Source organism: Bubalus kerabau, chromosome 8, assembly GCF_029407905.1.
Source record: "Bubalus kerabau isolate K-KA32 ecotype Philippines breed swamp buffalo chromosome 8, PCC_UOA_SB_1v2, whole genome shotgun sequence".
In the NCBI taxonomy this organism is placed as follows: Eukaryota; Metazoa; Chordata; class Mammalia; order Artiodactyla; family Bovidae; genus Bubalus; species Bubalus kerabau.
The window spans coordinates 56,304,865-56,320,298 of NC_073631.1; the positions used below are offsets into that span (position 1 = coordinate 56,304,865).

The 15,434-nt window shown below is 36.4% G+C and overlaps 1 protein-coding gene across 21 annotated transcripts in view; it reads left to right on the forward strand.

Annotated features, from left to right (window-relative positions):
• The first annotated feature begins 607 nt into the window (after positions 1-607).
• The window catches only part of LOC129659174 (uncharacterized), a 480,433-nt gene continuing 465,606 nt past the window's right edge, over positions 608-15,434 (forward strand). For 3 of the 21 annotated variants that reach the window (XR_008717843.1, XM_055590323.1, XM_055590324.1), the window contains exon 1: positions 619-2,231. Coding sequence is in view for 2 of the 21 variants with exons in the window: in XM_055590319.1 (XP_055446294.1) it covers positions 2,135-2,231 (97 nt within the window). In the remaining 19 variants the exon portion in view is untranslated. Of the gene's footprint in view, positions 2,232-15,434 lie in introns of all 21 variants that reach the window. The other 18 variants (XR_008717832.1, XR_008717833.1, XR_008717839.1 and 15 more) reach the window with 16 other exon arrangements.

The window sequence follows — 15,434 nt, forward strand, 5'->3', positions numbered from 1 at the left end:
TGCTGAGTTTTCCACATTTGCTGGCATATTGAGTGCAGCACTTTCACAGCATCATCTTTTAGGATTTGAAATAGTTCAACTGGAATTCCATCACCTCCACTAGCTTTGTTCATAGTGATGCGTCCTAAGGCCCACTTGACCTCACATTCCAGGATGTCCAGCTCTAGGTGAGTGTGAGTGATCATACCTTCATGATTATCTGGATCGTGACGATCTTTTTTATACAGTTCTTCTGTGTATTCTTGCCACTTCGTCTTAATATCTTCTGCTTCTGTTAGGTCCATACCATTTCTGTCCTTCATTGAGCTCATCTTTGCATGAAATGTTCCCTTGATATCTCTAATTTTCTTGAAGAGATCTCTATTCTTTTCCGTTCTATTGTTTTCCTCTATTTGTTTGCATTGATTGCTGAGGAAGGCTTTCTCACCTCTCCTTGTTATTCTTTAGAACTCTGCATTCAAATGGGTATATCTTTCCTTTTCTCCTTTGCCTTTCACTCCTCTTCTTTTCACAGCTAATTACCCTAATACTACTTATTAAAATTTCATGTCCTTTATGCCAATTTGAGAAATAAAATTGTTTTAGATTATATATATTTATATAGTATATATATTAAATTCACACATGCAGTTTTTAAATCTGGATTTTCTATTTATTGCATTTATGTGGTAGCTTTAAAATTAAATCAAATTCTTTTATACTGTCCTTGGCTCTTGTAAAAGGTGAAGCTTAATTCTCCCACCCTTGATAAAGGATGGATTTAGTGGCTTACTACTATACAATAGCATATGGCAAAAGTGATGATATGTCAGTTTAGAGATTAGATAATGAAAGACTAAGGCTTCCATTTCAGGTTTGAGTTCTCTCTCTAAATATATAAATTAACTTAAGAAGAGATGCTACCTTTACATTGAATATTACTATTTGAATCCATGATATATTTTCCCATTTATTCTAAGTCTACTTTTGAGCTTTTTATGAGTATTTTCTTTTGCTGATGGGCTTCCCTCATAGCTTAGTTGGTAAAGATTCCAGCTGCAATGCAGGAGACTCTGGTTCAATTCCTGGGTCAGGAAGATCCGCTGGCGAGGGATAGGCTACCCACTCCAGTATTCTTGCGCCTCCCTTGTGGTTCAGCTGGTAAAAAATCTGCCTGCAGCGCGGGAGACTTGGGTTCAATCCCTGGGTTGGGAAGATCCCCTGGAGAAGGGAAAAGACTACCCACTCCAATATTCTGGCCTGGAGAATTCCATGGACTGTATAGTCCATGGGGTCACAAAGAGTCCGACATGACTGAGTGACTTTCACTTTCTTTTGCTGATAAATGTTTTGTATATTTCTTGTTAAATCTATGTTTCTGAAATTTTTCTCTTTGCTGTGATAAACGGGCTTCCCAGGTGGCTCAGTGGTAAAAAATCCACCTGCCAATGCAAAAGGCACAAAGATGAGGGACTGATCCCTGGGTCAGGAAGATCCCCTGGAAGAGGAAATGGCAACCCACTCCAGTATTTTTGCCTGGAACATCCTATGGACAGAGAAGTCTGGTGGGCTACAGTCCCTAGTGTTGCAGAGTCAGACATGACTAAACACACACACATGATAAATGGAGCCTTTCCTTCCATACCCCCTCTCCCCACATCCTTATCTTTATACTCTTATCTTTATCTTATCTATCTTATCTTTATACTCATCCTCCTCCCTATCTTATCTTTATACTCCTCCTCCTCCTCCTCCCTTTCTTCTTAATTTTTCAGCTTTTATACACAAATACATTTGACTTCTGTATGTTCATTTTATAACCTCCTAAAGATTATAAAAGGGATAAGTAAGTTGTGTGCCTCTCACACACGCACAAAAAAGTGTCTACCTTATAATCCTTGGAATCCGTGAGTATGTTAGATTAAATGAAAAGAGAAATTAAGGTTGCAGATAGAAGTAGGTGTTGCTAACCAACTGACCTTAATTTAGCGAGATTATCCTAGTTAAACAGGTGTGGCCAATGTAATTACCAGCATCAGGTAAGAGCGGGCGTGGAAGGCAGGAGAGAAAATTGTTAGTGCAGTGTGATCTGGGAAAGATTTGAGTTGCTGTTTCTAGCTTTGCAGATGGAAGGGGCCACAAGAAAAGAGTAAGAATGGCTTCTAGAAGCTGGGAAAGGCCAGGATACGGATTTTTCCCTAGAACCTTCAGAAAGTATGTCATCTTGCCAACACCTAGTGAGACCCAGAACTGTAAGTTAATATATTGTTGTTGTTTTAAAGCTGTTATATTTTGGTAATTTGTTACAGGAGCAATAGGATACAATGCACTTGAAATGTATTGAATTTTTGTACTGTTTTCAGTGTTTTTGCTATTGATTCTTTTCAGGTTTTGCATATATTTGGTCATGTCATCTGAAAAAAATGATCACGTCATACCAGTTTCAATCTGTAAGATTCTGAGTGCTTTGGCTGGTATCTTTGAAAACAATGCTAGTGAATATAGTGGTAATCTTTATCTGTTCCTGGCTTTACTTTGAAAACCTCTATTATTTCCACATTTAGGGGCTGACTTCTGAGTTAAACCATGTATGTTTTATCATGTTAAGAAAATATCCATCAATTCCAGTTTTGTTGGTGTTAAATTTTTTCAAATGTTTTCCTGTGTCCATGAAGATAATCATAAGGGTGCTTGTCTTAACTCTGTTAGTAAGATGGTGGGATTCTGTTTGCAGATATTTTAGTAGAGAATTTTACTTTGATATTTAGAAGTGAAGTAGACCTGTGTTTTAATTTTTGGTTATTTTTTGTGTCGTATATTGAAGTCACTATTATAATTTCCTTTTCAAAATTAATTTGAAAGAAAGGAAAGAAGTACTGATATATGCTGCAACATGGGTGAACCTGAAAAACTGTATGCTAAATAAAAGAAGCCAGACATGAAAGGCAACTTATTGTATGAATTAATTTATATGAAATGTCTAATAAAGTCAACTCTCTAGAGTCGGAAAGTAAATTAGTGGTTGCCTAGGGCTAGAGGTGAGAATGAAGATTAGCTGCAAATGGGTGAGGGGATCTTACTGGAGTGATGGAAATGTTAAAAGCAGATTGTGGTGATGAAAGCACAACTTGGCAATTCACTAAAAATCATTAACTTTTACATTTAAAACGAAGGTTTTTTTTTTTTTTTTTTTAACTTCTTTGGCCTCATCAGGTCTAAGTTGTGGCGAGTGGGATCTTTGCTATGTCATGCTAGATCTTTTCTTTGCTGTGGTGGGGCAGGAACTCTATAGATGTGGCACACCAGCTTTGGAGCCTGCAGGCTCAGTACTTGTGGTGGCATGCGGGGCTTATTTGCTCTGTGGCATGGGGTATCTTAGTTCACCAACCAGGGAAGGTGGGTTTTATGGTATGAAAATTACACCTCCGTGAAGTTGTTAAAGACAGAATTTGTTTTTTAATTGATACTGTGTGCTCAGTTGTGTCGGACAATGTGTGACCACATGGACTGGCTCCATGTGGTTTCCCAGGCAAAAAAGTGGGTTGCCATTTCTTCCTCCAGGGGATCGTCTCAATTCAGGAATCAAACCTACCTCTCTTGTGCCTCCTGCACTGGCAAGTGGGTTCTTTACCACTGAGCCACCTGGGAAGCCCCAGTTGAAATGTAGTCTACCCAAATTATATAGTTATATTTAATAGGAAAAAAAAAAGTTGGACGTTTCCGTCCATTTCTATTCTTTGGAATAGCTTAAGTAACATGTAGATTACATGGTATATAAATGTATGGTAGTGTACCTGGTGGAAATACTGATCCTGGTGCTTTATTGTGTGTATTGGAAGAGGAGAAACAAGGTCTTAAATGACTTTCTCTGTTTCCTCAATGATGATTGGCCTGTTCAGACTTTCTGTCTCCACTGAGTCAACTAGGTAAGCAGTGTATGTCTTTTTAAAAAATTTGTTTCATTTTGGTTTTAAAGTATATTTGAAGGGATGTGCAAATATATTCTTTATCTTAAAAAATTCTTCAATTATTTTCCAGTCATTTTTAATATTTGTGTTTCCTCTCCTTTGCCCTTAATTTGATCAGTTAATAGATTGTTTTTTTTGTTGGCCTTATTTCAAACAATGATACATATTTGGATCTGCAAAATGTGTTTTGGTGTCAGTTTTTCTGAGTGAATTCTCCTTGGTAGGCATGTCAGTATGTGACATATATATATACACATGTATATATACGTATGTTTCAGGAGCAGTCCTTGAGTTGCAAATTTCAGTAGTTCTCTTCCATGGCTTCAATTTTCTTCTTTGAGGATACCTGTTGTACATATATTGCATCTTTTTTCCTTACATTGTGTATCGGTGACTTTCTCTTGAAATTTGCTATTCCTTTTGTAGCTTTTTAAACAATTAGAGTGGAAAGTAATTTATTTATTGTAAAGTTCACCCACTTTGTGTGCAGCTTCATCATTTTTAGTAAATTTAGATAATTATTGAATAATCACAATAATTTATGGAAACTTTCATCACCTTATGCCAGAGCATGAAATAAGCCATGTTAAATATTAACTTACAAGAGATGAAATATTATTTAAAAAAATCTCTAAATAAATGAGAATTAAATTAGAAATCAATAACAAAAATTTGGGAAATCTCCAAATATTTAAAATCACACAACTTATTTACAAGTAACACAAAAATAAAAGAATCATTCACCTATAGAATGTTCCACACACACACTTGGCTTCCTTGAAGTCTTTGTTTGCTAAGTACAGAGTTTAAAATCATTAGAGTTTCTAGTGAAGAGTATATGGATAACACATTTCTGTTTCTTTGAATTTCTCCTGATTTTTGGTTGAAATCTAAACAGTTTGGATGATATGTGCTACTAACTTCAAATTGATTTTTTTCTGAACTTCTTTTTGTTGTTTGGCTTTTTGCAGGGGAGGTGGTTATGATTTATTTTCGAAATGTAACTACACTTATTTCTAGACATCTTTCTCCTGTTGTTTGTGATTGCTGATACATGGTCAGTTCTTTTATTTTGATTTTTAAAGTGTGGCTTCTTTTGCTTTGTCCTGTGACTACATGGCTTATGAGGTAGTCAGTGATGTAAGCAGAGGTTGTATAAAAATTTTTCAGGTTCATAGGCTGTGATGGATATGTGTATGAGTTGAAGAGTACATTCAATGCTCATCTTCTCCTCAGATCTCTTTGCCTTTTAATTTCCACTGTTTTCCTTTGAGTCCTCTTGTATATGTTCAGAGTTTCCTAGTCAGCCAGGGATGTGTGTAGGACTTAACTGGTTCTTCCATATTCTCCTGGGTTATCTCTTAAATTTCTGGCTGGTTTGCCACTCACCCCAACTGTAAGTTTTCCCATTTATTTTCTGTGGGCATTTGTTGTGTTCTCGAAATGCCAGGTTTGGCTGACAAAGCTAGAAATTTTAATCACCTAGTGGAAATTGACTATCTTTCTGACAGTAAAGCAGCTGATTTTGCAGCAGTCTATATCCTCTGGCAAAGCTATAGATCTCAACAATGAAATGTGAGGGAATGTGTGTATGTATGTGGGGCAGGGTATGGGGTGACATGGGGGAGTGGTATTATTTGAAGACAGAACGGCCAGAAATTACTGCTATTTTAACCAAAATCCAAGCAATTTTTTAAAAATACTTTTTGATGTGTTTTATGTCTTTAGTCTATTTAAATTCTGTTAAATACTTATTTTTGAGAAGTTTGTTCAGCTAAATATATTTTTCCTCACAAAGTGGATTCACTCACCTCTACTTAGCACCATAGCCAAAGTACCGCATGTGATTTCTTTGGTTTTAAAATTTGTTCCTCATCACATTCTATTCCTCTTAAGATGGCTGTTGTTTATTCACTCTTCTGTTTCTTCATATGGTATAACTTTGTTCCTTTGTGAAATGATTTTTAATTTCATTTCATTTTTTTACAGATTATTTTTCTATTGCACTCTGTTTCTAATTCTCATTTTTTTCCCACATTTTCTATTTATTTTCATTTTGCCTATTTTTAAATATTTGGTTACAATTTTTATGTTTTGTGTGAACTTTTTTGGGCATTCTTTTATTATCCATGAGAATATTATTTTCTTATTTCTTACAATGTTGTATAGGATTCCTTTTACACTGTACATTTTTACATAAGTTTAGTTTACTTTAACTTTTGGGAACAAGTGGTCAGGATAGTTATCCTATTTTCGTGAACTTCAGTTCAGTTCAGTTCAGTCGCTCAGTCATGTCCGACTCTTTGTGACCCCATGAATCGCAGCACGCCAGGCCTCCCTGTCCATCACCAACTCCCGGAGTTCACTCAGACTCACGTCCATCGAGTCAGTGATGCCATCCAGCCATCTCATCCTCTGTCATCCCCTTCTCCTCCTGCCCCCAATCCCTCCCAGCATCAGAGTCTTTTCCAATCCTGATTTGGTTGTTTTTGCAAAAGATCAAAACACTTGGTGAGGTTTACTTCCCTTTCTGTCCTTACAGCTTTCATCTGGGCCTTTTCTCTATTCTGCTCTCATTCTTGCCAGCTTGCTTAATTTACATTCTAGTCTCAGTAGTTTATTTTTTGTATGTGTCTCTGTGCGGGAAAAGAGTTTAGGTTTTTGTCTCTCTTTAGTTTTTAAGTATTCCTATCCCCAAGACTGCTTCAGCCTTCTCACCTTGTTATGTATCATGTATTCTCACTACATTAAGTGTTTAGACTTCTCTCATTTACAGCTGCTTTTTCAGATTGACCTGCCTCCTTTTCTGATAAATGCCTGTTGGACACTTTGGGGTTCACTGTTGGCTTTTATTTTCTTCCTTCCACAGAGCTATTAATACCATATTGTACTTACTGATACTGATGTTTTGTCCCCATCTGCTCTTATTTTACATTCATGTAGATGATTTATCACCAAGTGTTTTGTAAATATTGTCTGTTGTTACTTAATTTTGCCATTCTAGTTGTTCTGTTTCTATGGAAGGATTTAGGTAGCTTCAAAAATCATGCTGCAGGAATTCCATTTCAAGTGTCATTCAATTAAGCAGTTAATTGACTTAATCTTCCCATAGAAAGCAACTATAAATAATGGTCAAAATGCAAAAGACAGTGATTGAAAGGCCCTGAGGGATTATCAAAAGCAGGCAGAGTATAAGTGGAACTGGACACTCCGATGACAGGAATAACATTCTTACCCATTTTCTTTAACTTTTAGCCAAAGGAAAAGCTATTAGAAAATTTACAGTTCTTATTATCTGAAAAGACAGAGAACAGATTTTTGGACAACCACCCTCTGGATACTGAGGGAGAAATCCAAGAAGGAAGAGAAAAAGAGCAGAAGTCCCATAGTTGGTATTTCAACCTTGTTCAGGTATCTAGCTGAGCTGTAAGTCATGAATGCCCAAGGTATACTCTAACTCAATATAAAACAACTAAACTTTCATTTGATCTTTTACTCAGGAGACAGATTTTTTTGGTTGAGTTCCAGCAAGTTAATGGCCCATTTGAAAAAAATATATCACCACCCTTAGGAAGACTATAACAGAATCCAAAGACTGCAAAACATATGGCAGTAGGTCCAATATAGTATCCAAAGTTGGTGGATAGGTAAGGAAAATGTGAATTCTTTTTAAGAAAAAAACAATAAGGAAACCAATTCTTAAATATCTGCATATTGAAATTTGACCTAGGGTTTAAAACAATGATTATAATTATGCTAAAGAGCATAAAGGAAAATATATTCCCAGTAAATGAGAAAATGAGAAATAATAAAAATTCTGTGTCTGAAAATAAAACTCAATAAAGGCTTTAACAGAAGACTGAAAAAAATAATAATAAAAAATAAGGGCTGGGAACTTGGCAAATTTGGTAAAAACATAAACACTGATATTTAAGAGCCTCTGCAAATCCATTCAGGAATAATTACAAGAACAACCTCTTGAAGGCACATTATAGTCAAACTTGTGAAAACAGAAAGAAAAAACTTAAGAGCAGAAAAGACTATATTGACTTTTACTTACAAAGGAAACACTATTTGTATGTTGCCTGATTTAGCAGAAACTATGGAACCCAAAAAAACAGTGGGACGTGTCATTAAAATACTGATGGTAAAACCTGTCACCCCACACTTCTATATCCAACAAAATTATCCTTTCGGAATAAAGGTGAAGAAAGATATTTTCAAAGAAAAGAAAACTGAGATAATTCATTGACAACTGATCTGTACCACAAGAAACGTTAAAGGAAATTCCTGAAGTTGTATAAGTTAAGTAAAGTTGAATATAAGTAATTTATATTCTATTTGTATCACACATAGGAAAAGCAGATCTAACTGGCCTTATTTGGAGATCATCTTAAACAGTTAAGTAAACTTAGTTACTAATCATAATGTTAATTGTGATTGCATTGCATTTTTATCAATATGTTCTGTGCATTCTAAGTCTTATACATTCAGTATCTTATTCAATCCTCTCAATCTGTCTGAGAATAGGTATTGTTATTCCCATTTTTATAGATGAGGAAAATGAACTGACTGGTTCAAAGACTCATCCAAAGTCAGACTCCTAATATGTAGTGGAGGCTTCCCTGATAGCTCAGTTGGTAAAGAATCCACCTGCAATACAGGAGACCTGGGTATGATTCCTGGGTAGAGAAGATCCCCTGGAGAAGGGATAGGCTACCCATTCCAGGGTTCTAGGGCTTCCCTTGTGGCTCAGCTGGTAAAGAATCTGCCTGCAATGCAGGGGACTTGGGTTCAATCCCTGGGTTGAGAAGATCCCTTGGAGAAGGGTAAAGGCTACCCACTCCAGTATTCTGGCCTGGAGAATTCCATGGACTATATAGTCCATGGGGTCACAAAGAGTCGGACATGACTAAGACTTTCACTCATTCACTCACTCAAAATGGAGTGGAGCCATGTTTCTAGACTTGTCTCTCTCACTTTTAGTCGTATGTTCTTTGCATCTATGTTCTAATATACTTATGTTAATCAAATATTAGCAATTAGACCAGATATTTATTAAAAAATCATAACAATCCATGTAGTATTGAAATTGGTAGCTTTCCTCTCTCTTTTAACCCCAAATTAGAATACTTATTCTTTTGTTAGTAACAGACTATAATTTCAAAAATATTTTATCAAGTCATGGAATAAAAGCAGAGCACATAATTTGGCTTCATGTATAAACTATTTTACTGGGAATAGTGAGGCTGAAATTATTTAAAAAACACAAGTTGAAAATTTTTCCTTGGCCTACTGAATAATAGTCACTGGATTTTGACCTTTGTCACTTTTATTGTATAAAAAGCATGTATGAGGGAAAAGTGATGCTACTGCTAAGTCACTTCAGTCGTGCCCGACACTGTGCGACCCCATAGACGGCAGCCCACCAGGCTTCCCATCCCTGGGATTCTCCAGGCAAGAACACTGGAATGGGTTGCCATTTCCTTCTCCAATGCATGAAAGTGAAAAGTGAAAGTGAAGTCGTTCAGTCGAGTCCGACTCCTAGCGACCCCATGGACTGCAGCCTACCAGGCTCCTCCGTCCATGGGATTTTCTAGGCAAAAGTACTGGAGTGGGGTGCCATTGCCTTCTCTGGAGGGAAAAGTGGGATCCAAACAATTTGAATCTGCATGAGGAACCTGAGAAATATATCTCCAAGTTCCTCTGAAATACTTATTTTTATATCTCGCTTGTGGAAGACAGTTTGAACCAACTTGAACCAACTTCCATTATAATGTTGTGACTAAAATTTGAACTTGACATGGCCTGGAAAATTAAAAATTTGAAAATTCTCTTTCCCTTCCCAAGAATACTTTTGGAATAAGTATGTGATGTAATTCTGGTGAACGAAATATAAAAAGATGTTGCTATAATGTACCTATTCCTAAGGTATTACTCATCTTTTGAAACCACATATATGGCCTTAAATTTCTACTCACTGGCAAGCTGAAGATTAAAAAAAATCTCAAGCTTAGACTATAGTTGGAACTTCATGATATGTCATACCAGGTAGAAGTGGGTTGTTATTGAAATGTAACATTTGAGTCATCTTAGTGGGCAAAAATTTGTGATTTCTATTATACTTGACCTCAAAGGTCAAGAGTGATTAAAATTATTTGGCGGCATCTAATAATCTAACTTGATAATATATAGAAAGGAAGAAAACTATAGTATCGGTGTCAAGAAAGTTTGGCATAGAGATTAATGAATGAAGCACTCAAAATGATCTCAAAGCTTGAATTCTTACCAGAAGAATCCCGGTGACTCTCTTTGGATATCTGTCACTTCTGGTTTTGAAGTGAGTTGACTCAAAGCTCAGGTGAAATAAAAGTTACACATGGGCCCAGCAATGTGGGTGTCCCTGCAACAAGGATGGCTTTGTTGTGTATGAAGTATACAACTTATCAACAGTGACCAAGACTGAACACCAGTTATGGTATTGTATACATCAGGACCTCGTGGGAAGTTAATTATAGTGGTTCATTTCATGGTAAAGGGGAAGTAAGTTGTCTTTGCCAGAGAAAACCTGCATTCTCTATTTAAATCTTCTTTCCTTGCTCTTCATGTAGGTACTTTAATAAGCAAATGTATACTTTGTGACTGCCTTATGTATTACTGTAAAGCTATTTCATGTAACATGCCTCCAAATAAGACATTACCGTAAAACTGAAAGACAGTAAGCTATTAGCCATGTGATATATAACTCTTTAAGGTTAATCTTAATTCTCACTTAATTCTATGAAGTCTTCTTGAATACATCTTTGATAATAATTATTGCCTTTCCTGATTTCACAGCCCTTTAGATTTTTATATCATTTAAGTTATCCTAGCACGGGAGAGCCTGGTGGGCTGCCGTCTATGGGGTCGCAGAGTCGGACACGACTGAAGTGACTTAGCAGCAGCACTCAGCAGCAGCACTCTATCTTGTTCTATCGTTCAGCCTTTCATATGTGCCCTGCTTTATTAAATTTCAGCCTTTTAAATAAAATCTTAACTCATTCGTTTGCCTTGGTCTACCAGAATATTTTACAGATGTAAGATACTGAAAGATTGTTTGCTGATGACAATCATATTCACAGAACCTTAAAATTGTATGTGATTTTAAAGGGCATTGAAACCTTAACTCTTCCAGTAAAATCTCTGTTTTGAGAATGCTTTACTTTTGTAAAAAAAAAAAAATCATGATTGGCTGAAATAAATTGAAAACCTCTTTCATTACATAGCCATGGTCCAGAACAGTGTAAGTTCAGTGGATGCACACATGATCTTATATTACTCTTTCTATTCCTTGTGAATTATGCTTCAAATGTTTATATTTAAAAAGGAGGTCAAGCTATTTTTATCTTACCTGTTAAAGAAAAGCAGTTGTTCCTCTTCTTTGTAGCTTGCAATGTTTAGTTCTAATAACATAATAAATTTTAAAGTTTATCTTCCATGTCTCCTAGAATGTAAGCTCCATAGGGATAGAAATTCCTTCCCCCAACTCTGTTATATCCTAGTATTTAGTAAAGTGCCTGTCATAGAATGCTGCTGCTGCTAAGTCGCTTCAGTCGTGTCCGACTCTCTGCGACCCCATAGACAGCAGCCCACCAGGCTCCACCGTCCCTGGGATTTTCCAGGCAAGAGTACTGGAGTGGGGTGCCATTGCCTTCTCCATGTCATAGAATAGGGATTTTATATATCGTTTTTCTTTTGTTGTGTGTGGTTAAGTCTTTCAATTAAAACAAAAGACACCTATAAAAGGTAGTAGACAAAATTTTAAAAAGAGAACTTTATAAAAGTGAATATACTTATTTTAAGGTCTTTCTATCCAGAAGCAGAGATTAGGAGTCATATTTGTAGATAAAAACATGTGTATGATAGGGATTTGCTGAATCCCTAACTGCTTTCAACAGTTCTTCCCCTTAGTGAACATTATAGAATGTTCTAAATAAATATTATGAGAACCACAGCTAATACCACAAACTTATTTAGATAAACCCAAACCTGATTTTCAACCCTAATGATTGCCTGGCTTTTCAAGAGTGATTCTAGTTAGTGTTAAATGACTTTTCTAAAAAGCATACATCAACAGTTTAATTATTAAGATATCACTGTACTGACAGAGATTGGCCTGACCCAGAGGTTGGTGGAGTCTACTTCAAAATTTCATTTCTGAAAGTTGACGATTCTGTACATATTCTGTCGTTTTACTTGAAAATCATTTGATAGAGGGCTTTTAAAAAGAACTGGATATTTCCTAACTAAAGTCTTAAGAGAGTAATTTTAAGAGAGGACCAATTTCAGTTTGGAGTTCTCAAAAGAATTTGGTTCACCTTCATCATTGATCTCTCTGTTTGAAGTGTTCATTTACCATCCTGACATAATCTAGGGCTGCACTGCGTGATGTTGATGATACTTTTGTCAACGTGAAGAATGTAGTGCCATTGTTATAGAAATAGAACAAGAAACAGAGACCTTAATATGTACCATCTGTTTTACAAAAACGTTCAATGTGGTAATGTATTTGCAATACCAGAAGCAATATCTCTAAGACATGAAATGAACATATGTTGTCTAAGAGCCTTCAGGCTGACATTGAAAAAGAGAAAAGATAGTACTTCAAGGCAAATACTGTCCCAGTAGAAAGACTGCCAGATCCAATATGGCTCAGCCTATTGACAAGTCTCTGGTGAACAACTTCATATAAAGATTTTCACATTGTTATGGGTTGTACAGCTCTCTGGCCCATCTTTTCAGCATGGGTAAAATAGTAGCAAACACCCTGTTTGTCACTCTGGGTACTTTACTGTTTCAGAGCAACAGATGTCAGAAAAAGTCACACCATACAATAAAGTGCTTGAATGATTATTTCTAGGACTGGAGTGAAACTGAAACTGTCTTTTGATGAATAAGTAGACAGCTTTAAATACAGAGCTGAAAATTCAACCACTAAACGTTATGTTAAAATATCTAGCTATTTAGCATAAATGAAAATTATTAATTTTAAGAACAGTAGCTTATACAATTCTCATATATGTATTGATTACTGACAAATTCTGACCTCATTTTCCTAGATACTCTATATTTGACAATGTAAAATTAAGATTATATATTTATGAATATTGCAGTATGTACATAGCCATAAGGCTGTATATGTCATATTTGTATAAGTGTGCATGAGAAGAAATTACAAAGGTCAAATGATGGATTATTAAGCCCATTAGGAGGAAGAATAGTTAACTAGCTTAACAAGTGTTAGTTTGCTTATATTTCAGTTCCAAAGATTCAATATGGCTTTAAGTTATATTATGCCATAATCAGGCTTAGCTCTTCATAAACATGTCAATATGAAATATAAGCCTTACATTTTAAAAACAGTTGAAAAAATACAGCAGTGGACTTGGAGCCAGAAGATCTGGCTTTGAGTCTCCAATCTCCATTTATAAGGTGCATGACCTGAGGTAAGGCTGACCTGGGGTCACCCTTCAAGGCCTCAATTATGTTAACTATAAATAAGAGGGTTGAACTAAATGATCTCTAAGCTTCTTTCCAAATTGAAGAACTCTCATTGCAAATAGACAGTCATTATCACAGTTTAAAATGGAGGGAAAAGCGTGTTTGAAGTATAAAGTCAAGATAATGAGCTCTCTTATTTTACGTATATGGGTTTAAAACTATACACTGACCTACAGAAAAGTTTCCTTAAACCATGTTCATAGAAGAGATCTAATTGTTTATATATTTCACAATGGAATTGGTCACATTTTTGTCCAGATTCCTTCTACATCTCATTTCTGTTTTTTCCTAAAACCCTTCTTTGTGACTAGTATGTTAGTTGTTGAACAGGTAAAGAATGATGCTTGCCTCCTGACCCCGTAACAAGCATGCTTTTGTGTTTCCAGAGCTTTTTGTATTTAGAAGTAGTTCTTTGATTATTAATGGAAAGTTAATTTTAAAATAATATTTATCTTCCATTTAAATGACTTCTTCACAATCACTCTCATGACCTGACAAAAGTCTAGGATTTATTACAGACATCTCTGTTGCCATTCAAGTTACAATTCAAGGATACTTCTAATCAGGAGATTTTGATTTTCATTGGGGGTGGTAGTTTAGGCAACAGGTCCATCTTCTTCTCTCAACCCACTTTCCCTAACAGTACAGCTCTTTGGACTGTGCATCTCAAAAGAGCAAGAAAATTGTTCACTAATTGCTGCAGAGAATCTAGAAACATAAATCCAACTTCTCAGCTGAGATTTGTAAAGGAAGCTTTTCCACATTCTCCATAATTAGTAACTTATTTCCTTATCATACCCTAAATCTAGTCCCTGATCATCATCCCCTCCTTATTTTGTTACCCAGCCTATGCTATTAATGTTATATATTATGCTACCCTGACGAGTTTCACAGAGCAGTGAATGCTCTAGGTACCCTTGAATTTAGAGCTTTATTCAAACTGCTGCCTGGTCTCTTGACCTGTCAACAGTCAGGGGTAGATCAACAGAAATTCTTCTCTCTGCTATGGGTCAGAGGAAAGCCACTGATGAAATTCACTTCCAACCACGCAAAGTTCAAAGGCACTAGCTTGAGTGGTGCGTGTGTTTATTCAGGAACATGTGGATCTGATGAGTGCGAGGAGATTGGCGCAGTATGGCTCAGATACAAGTCATTGAGTATAATTGATTTTTAATGGCCTGGCTACCTGCCACCAGATGTTCATCAATTAGGTACGCTTTCGAAAGCAACACAGCTGCTTATTTCATGCTGACTATCCAGTGGCTGAGGGATCGTTACATACTGTAAGAAACCAACTCTGTGTAGTGCGACCATACGTTCAGTTTGCTCTCAACCAATTATGATGGAGGCCTATAAGTATTAATAATACCTTCTTTCTCTTTCTCAAAATATCCCAGTTTGGAAAATAAAGCACTCGGACATCGTACCTAGTTGTCATGCTGGTCCATGCACCGTACAAAGCTAAGTGTATCATTGACTTGTCATTTCCAACTTTCTCCCATGCCTCCTCTCAACTTACTCAAAAGTTCTGAAATGTATAAGATCCTTTTTATTTTCATTGAAATAGCCTCATGGAGACTTGGTTCTCCTCCTATCTGTAGTCTCAGGAAGAAGGTATTGCTATTGTTGTGCTTGTTATTTGTCTCATCTCTTGTTAATGCTGAGAAATCCAATGCCATTCTGATACCTGAACCACACAGATTTAGTAAATTAAAACAGTGCAAACTTATCCTTGAGATCCAGAGGACAAGGGCTTCCCAGGTGGCCAGTGGTAAAGAATCCTCCTGCCAATACAGGAGACAAGGGTTCAATCTTGGGGTCGGGAAGATCCCCTGGAGAAGGAAATGGCAACCCACTCCAGTATTCTTGTCTGGAAAATCCCATGGACAGAGGAGCTTGGTGGGCTACAGTCCACTGGGTTGCAAAGAATAGGACATGACTGAATGA